The 6705-nt window shown below is 43.0% G+C and overlaps 1 protein-coding gene across 2 annotated transcripts in view; it reads left to right on the top strand.

The window, feature by feature from the left end:
• The window catches only part of PXT1 (peroxisomal testis enriched protein 1), a 46488-nt gene extending 40942 nt beyond the window's left edge, over positions 1-5546 (top strand). For both annotated transcript variants that reach the window (XM_019794246.2, XM_002914291.4), the window contains one exon: positions 4858-5546. In XM_019794246.2, the coding sequence (XP_019649805.1) occupies positions 4858-4962 (105 nt within the window). In that variant the 3' untranslated portion in view covers positions 4963-5546. The remainder of the gene's footprint in view (positions 1-4857) is intronic.
• Positions 5547-6705: the final 1159 nt, after the last annotated feature.

Here is a 6705-nt window from a genome sequence, read left to right as displayed (position 1 = left end):
CCCTCCCCTCCCCTTCCCTCTCCTTTCCTCTCCTCTCCTCTCCTTCCCTCTCTTTGAAGTTGTAATTTACTTATGTCTTAAATTTATGCCTACAGCTTAATACAGTTCAGTGTCAATTGAACTCCCCCAGGTTTTTAAAAAATAAATAACTTTCTGGAAGAATAAAATTCACATACTGTACAGTTCACCTGTTGAGACCGTACAATGAATGGTTTTCAGAATATTCACAGAGCTGTGCTACCATCATCAGAATCAATTTTAGAGCATTTTCATCGCCCCAGAAAGACACCCCAGACCCAATAATTAGTAGTCACTTCTATTTCCTCCCACTTTTGCTCCCAGCGCCACCCAACTCCTTTCTGTCTCCATGGATTTACCTATTCTGAACACTTCATGTAAGTGGACTGATACAACATGCCACCTTCCGTGTCTGGCTTCTTTCACTTAGCATGTTCTTTTCAAGGGTCATCCTTATTGTAACACCTATCAGTATTCTCTTTCTTTCTTTCTTTCTTTTTACAGATTTTATTTATTTGAGCATGAGTCAGTGGGGTGGGGCACAGGGAGGACCAGACCCCCAGCTGAGCAAGGAGCCCGATGCGGGGCTCGATCCCAGGACCCTGGGATCATGACCTGAGCCGAAGGCAGACACTCAACAGACTGAGCCACCCAGGCGCCCTATTCTATTGCTTTTTATTGCTGAATATTATTCCGCTGTATGTATTATCCATTCATCAGTTGATGGACATTTTGGTTGTTTCAACTTTTTGACTGTTATGAATGGCGATGCTGTGAACATTTGTGTAGAAGTTTTTGTGTAGACGTGTTTTCAGTTCTTCATGGAGCATATCCAGGAATGGGATTGCTGAGTCACAGGGCAACTTTATGTTTAACTTTTTGAGGAACTTGCCGGACGGTTTTCCACAGTGGCTGCACCATTTCGCATTGTGGCCCAGCGGCAGGATGTGAGGTGACGGTTTTTCCACATCCTTGTCAGCATCTGTTGTCAACTGTCTTTTTTATTATGGCCAGCCTGGTGGGTGTGCAGCGGACTCTCACTGTGGTTTTGGTCGGCACGGCCCCGATGGTTAGTGTTGTGTAGCTTTGTATGTGCTTACTGCCCATTTGTATATCTCTTTGGAGAAATGTCTATTCATATCCTTTGCACAGTTTAAAATTGGGTTATTTGTCTTTTTATGATTGAGTTGTAGGAGTTCTTTATACATTCTAGTTGTAAGTTCCTTATCAGATATATTATTTGCACATTTTCTCCCATTTTCACTTTTTTGATGGTGTTCTTTGAAGCACAGAAAAAAGTTCAATTTATCTGTTTTTTCTTTTGTTTCTACTGCTTTTATGGTCATATCTAAGAAACCATTGCCTAACCTTAAGTCATGAAGATTTATACTTACGTGGTCTTCTAAGAGATCTATAGTTTAAGGTCTTGAATTTAGCTCTTTGATCCATTTGGAGCTAGTTTTTTTTTTTTTTAAGATTTTATTTATTTATTTGACAGAGAGAGACACAGCCAGCGAGAGAGGGAACACAAGCAGGGGGAGTGGGAGAGGAAGACACAGGCTCCCAGCAGAGCAGGGAGCCCAATGCGGGGCTCGATCCCAGGACCCTGGGATCATGCCCTGAGCCGAAGGCAGATGTTTAACGACTGAGCCACCCAGGCGCCCCTGGAGCTAGTTTTTGTATGTGATATGAGTTAAAAGTTCATCTTCATTCTTTTGCATACGGGTACCTAATTGTCCCAGCACCGTTTGTTGAAAAGACTATTCTTTCCCTATTAAATTGCCTTGGCATCCTTGTCAAAAATCAATTGAGTGTAAATGTGAGGGTTTATTTCTGGACTCTCCATTCTATTTCATTGATCTGTATGTCTACCTTACGCCTGCCCTAGCTTTCCCTGCAGCATTTTACAAAGCCGGCCTTGCCCTAGACTTTTAAAGATATATTATCCTGGACCACAGATTTGCCTTTTAGAACACCTTTAAATAGAGCATGGTACATTTAAAAAATAATTTTAAAAATTCCTCTGAAGTTTGACTCTAAAATGTTCAAGGCTTTCCTCTGCTGCTTGAAGACTTAAATCAAGTAACTTTAACAGTATTTCAAATCTGGAATGATATAGTTCATATATAGTCATCAATTATTTACCTTTTGTACTCTGTTTAATAAAGTAGTCACATTGATTCTCCAGATATCTTCCTGCTTTTGGTGTATTTAAAGAAACTTTTATTCTTGCTTTTGGAACTCCCTAGCAAGGAGCTCACCGAGCTATACTTTGGTCTGCTGAATGGATTGTCCTTGAGCTGCCACATAGCTTGATTTCTTGTCCTTTTCACTTAAGCAAGTGTTCTTTGTAACCAAATAGGCCTTGATTCTCAAAATAACATCTCTATTTTGCTATTCAGGGGTTTTGAAGGATTTGGGTTCAATGACCTGGTCTTTTTTTTTTTTTTTTAATCTGGGCATGTAATTTTCCTAGATATAAAGTGTGTTTTATTTTTATTATTTTTTTAAAAAGATTTATTTATTTACTTGGGGGGGAGGGGCAAGGGAAGAGGGAGAGAGAATCCCAACCAGACTCCACTCTGAGGGTAGAGCATGATGTGGGGCCTGATTCCTCAACCCTGACATCATGACTTGAGCCAGAACCAAGAGTTGGACCCTTACCGACTGTGCCACCCAGGAGTCCCTAAAGTATGTTTTAAAATAGTCTTCCCATCACTTTTAGGATCTTAAATATGTCTTCGGAATTTTTTCTCCATAGAACTCTCTCCTTCTGGGTTCTAGGAACTGTGATGGCCCAACCCCATCTCTACAGGCCTAGGAGTGGCAACAGCTCAGACCTTACTAGCCCAGGGAATTGCACAACCCCATGTATCCCCTACCTTTGTAGATAGTCTCTTTATTTAACTCTCCCTGAATTATCCTAATTTGAAGTGTGCCATCTGTTTCCTCTGGGACCCAGCCTGGTACAACAATGCACATGGAATTTCTTAGTTTGTTAAAGAGAGGACGGGGAGGCTAACATGTATTAAACAATTTCTTCCAGGTGCTCTTTGAAAGACTCTTACGTGTTTCATTCAATTCTCCCAATAATTTTATGGATTAGTGGATTAGTATTTCAGGAGAAACATTCGAGGTTCAGAGAGGTTAGGTAACCGCAGGTCATTTGGCAATTAAGTGGCAAACCTGGAATTTACATATATGAGCATCTGACTTGGTGCTCTGTACATTTTTCTCATCTACCTTCCCGGAAGGAAATTCGTTCAGTTTTCCTAACTGATATCAACTTTAAAGGGAAACAATCCTTTAAAGGATTACAATCCTTTAAAGGATTAACAATCCCAATTCCCAGTTGCTGACAGGACAAAGCTAAATTTTTTAGCTTACTACTATGTGTCAGGATCTGTTTAAGTACTGGAAATATGGCAGAGATTAAAAGAGAAAAAAGTGGGACGTCTGGGTGGCTCAGTCGTTAAGCATCTGCCTTCGGCTCAGGTCATGATCCCAGGGTGCTGGGATCAAGCCCCGTGTCGTGTTCTGTGCTCAGTGGGGAGTCTGCTTGTCCCTCTGCCCCTTCCTCCCACTCATGCTCACTCGCTCTCAAATAAATAAATAAAATCTTTAAAAATAAATAAATAAAAGAGACAAAGCTCCCTGATCTCATGGAGTTGATATTCTAAAAGGGAGACAAACTATAATCGAACAAATAGAACATATAGTTTATCAGACACTGATAAATATTGTGGAGAAAAATAAGGTAAGGAAAGGAGTGAGGAGTGTTGGGGATTTAGTGTTTTAAGTAGAGGAGGGAAGGTCTTACTGAGAGGGCGACTTCTGAGCAAAACCTTGACAGAGGTATGGGAGGGAGTATGGATACCTGGGGGCAAGCAGTGGGGGCAGCTGGAAAGCAAAGACTCTAAGGCGGGAGTGAATCTAGCATGTTTGAAGAATAGCAAGGAGGCAGTGAGGCTGAGGCTGAGTAAGGGAAAAAGTAGTAAGAAATATGGTCAGAGCGGTTGGTGGGGGCCCCATGAGGACTGAGGCAGAGCCACTGCAGAGCTCAGAGCAGAGGAGGCACCGTTCACCGCCCCCCAGGGCTGCTGTGTGGGGAAGAGACCGCAGGACGAGGGGCAGGGACGGGAAGACCCATTTGTGTTGGACCCTCAGCCTTCTCTTGATGTTCACAAATCAACGGTGGCATTTCCTTCCTGCCCCACAGACCTGCTGCGCTCTTTGTCTCCTCCAACTTCGCTCGCATTCACCCCTCTACACTCAGCTAAGTCCTATCCTTTCTTCCAACCCCACAGCAAACGGCTTGCTTCTTTGAAAGGACTAAGGAAGTGCTCTGCAAAGCCAGAGGAAGAGGCTATCAGCCCTGAAAAGAATGCCCCAATTCGCTGATGGTTAAGATAGGAAAACACCTCCAGAGGAAAATTTCCCAAGTCATGTGCAGGATGCGGACATTACAAAACAGACCGAGATATTGTCCTGCTCATACAATTCATAAAGCAGTCCAAGGAGCTTGTTTGTGGCATTCATTGAATTAATCTTTTTTTTTTTAAAGATTTTATTTATTTATTTATTTGTTTGTCAGAGAGAGACAGAGAGAGGGAGAGCACAAGCAGGGGGAGGGGCAGAGGGAGAAGCAGGCTCCCCACTGAGCAAGGAGCCCGATGTGGGATCCCAGCGTCCTGGGGATCATGACCTGAGCTGAAGGCAGATGCTTAACAGACTGAGCCATCCAGACATCCCTCACTGAATTAATCTTAATATTGAATTTCTATCTCTGGATTCTTCTATTGTTTTTTAAAACCTCTCTCTCGCTCTTGTGTTAAACAGGATCTTCAACAGGAAGTCAGGGAGACGCTGGCTCATTTCGTCTTGCTTTTCTTTGGAGGAGTTCATGTGTTGCTGCGCTTTCTCTGGAATAACCACTTGATGTAAAGGAATGTAAATGCCAACTTCTGCTTTCCTGCGTCCTCCGAGAAACCCTGAAACGTACTGCAGCCGATGGAAGAAGACCCTTCTCCATCCCCCTCTCTGTCACTGTTGGTTCACGCCTGTTTGCTGGAGAACGCCAGACTCCCGGGCCGTTTGTGCGGAGCGACCCGCTATGAGATGTTTGTGACTGCCTCCTGGGAAAGCCCAAGGAGGCCGTGCCACTTCGAAAACACCAGTGCTGTGGATGCTCCCAGTCCTCCTCGTAAGGCAATCGTAAGCATTTTCTTCCGTGAGTGAAATGGAGCCTCATCCTCAAAACAGAGGACACAGAAATGGGTGCTTTCTCCTGGCCATTCCCGGGGTTCCAGGCCCTCCAGCCACCTGTTGGCCCCACCCTTGTTGCCTGTGTCCAGATCTGCCCTGCCCTGTCTTTTACCTCTCTGTCTACCTCATCATCCCTCTCTTCCCCCTTTTCGAAGCATTGTAAGTATGAAGTTTGTGTATATGAGTTCTTTGTAGGAAAAGTGTTATTTAAAAATTAATAATTTAAAAAATGAAATAAATATTGTTATTTTTTGAGCATGAAACACCTGTGCATATTTCTTTTTTTTTGAAGATTTTGTTTATTTATTTATTTATTTATTTATTTGAGAGAGACAGAGAGCAGGGGGAGGGGTAGAGGGAAAGGGAGAGGGACAAGCAGATTGCGCTGAATGTGGAGTGAACGCAGGGTTCGATCTCGCGACCCTGAGATCATGACCTGAGCCCAAATCAAAAGCCAGATGCCTAACCAGATGCGGCACCCAGGTGCCCCAACACCTGTGCATATTTCTTTTGTGAAGGAGGGATTCCACTTATTCCTGGTCATATGCCTCAAAATTTTGTAAACTTTGATCATATGTAACATCACCTTTGTCCTTCCAAAGGGAAATGTACCCATTTTTCAGGTTGTCTCGGGCAATGCCTATATAGTTCCATCATTATTTAAGTTTTGGTTTGCTGGCATGGAATGGATGCTAAAACATCTTATTTATTTTTTACTCTTTTGGTAGGTATTAATCAAAACAATATAAAAAGGTTTCCAATGAAAACTCTTGCTCTTATTTTCTTCTTTTTTTTCCCAAAGATTTTATTTATTTATGTGACAGAGAGACAGCCAGCGAGAGAGGGAACACAAGCAGGGGGAGTGGGAGAGGAAGAAGGGCTCCCAGCGGAGGAGCCCGATGTGGGACTCGATCCCATAACGCTGGGATCACACCCTGAGCCGAAGGCAGACGCTTAACGACTGTGCTACCCAGGCGCCCCTCTTGCTCTTATTTTCTATCCTGAAACCCAGTTATGTCTAGTAGTTTGTTACATAACCCTTCAGAGCTTCGTGTAAATATATATATATATACACACATATATATATTTATTTATTTATTTATACACAAAAGGTAGTAATTAGTACACGTTGTTCTGTACCTTGATTTTTTTGTTTTGCATGGTCATCAGGCCCCATTCTAGTTGTCTTGCAAATGTTAACTCATTTACCCCTCACAGCAACCTTACGACACAGGTATTATTCTTAGCTCTGTTTTACTGTTGTTGGGTTGGGTTTTTTTTTAACATTTTATTTATTTATTTGATACAGAGAGAGAGCACAAGCAGGGGGAGGAGTAGGCAGAGGGAGAAGCAGACTCCCCACTGAGCAGGGAGTCCAACACGGAGCTCGATCCTAGGACCTTGGGATCATGACCTGAGCCG

Source organism: Ailuropoda melanoleuca, chromosome 5, assembly GCF_002007445.2.
Source record: "Ailuropoda melanoleuca isolate Jingjing chromosome 5, ASM200744v2, whole genome shotgun sequence".
NCBI classification, from domain to species: Eukaryota; Metazoa; Chordata; class Mammalia; order Carnivora; family Ursidae; genus Ailuropoda; species Ailuropoda melanoleuca.
This window is presented reverse-complemented; position numbering and strand designations above follow the sequence as displayed.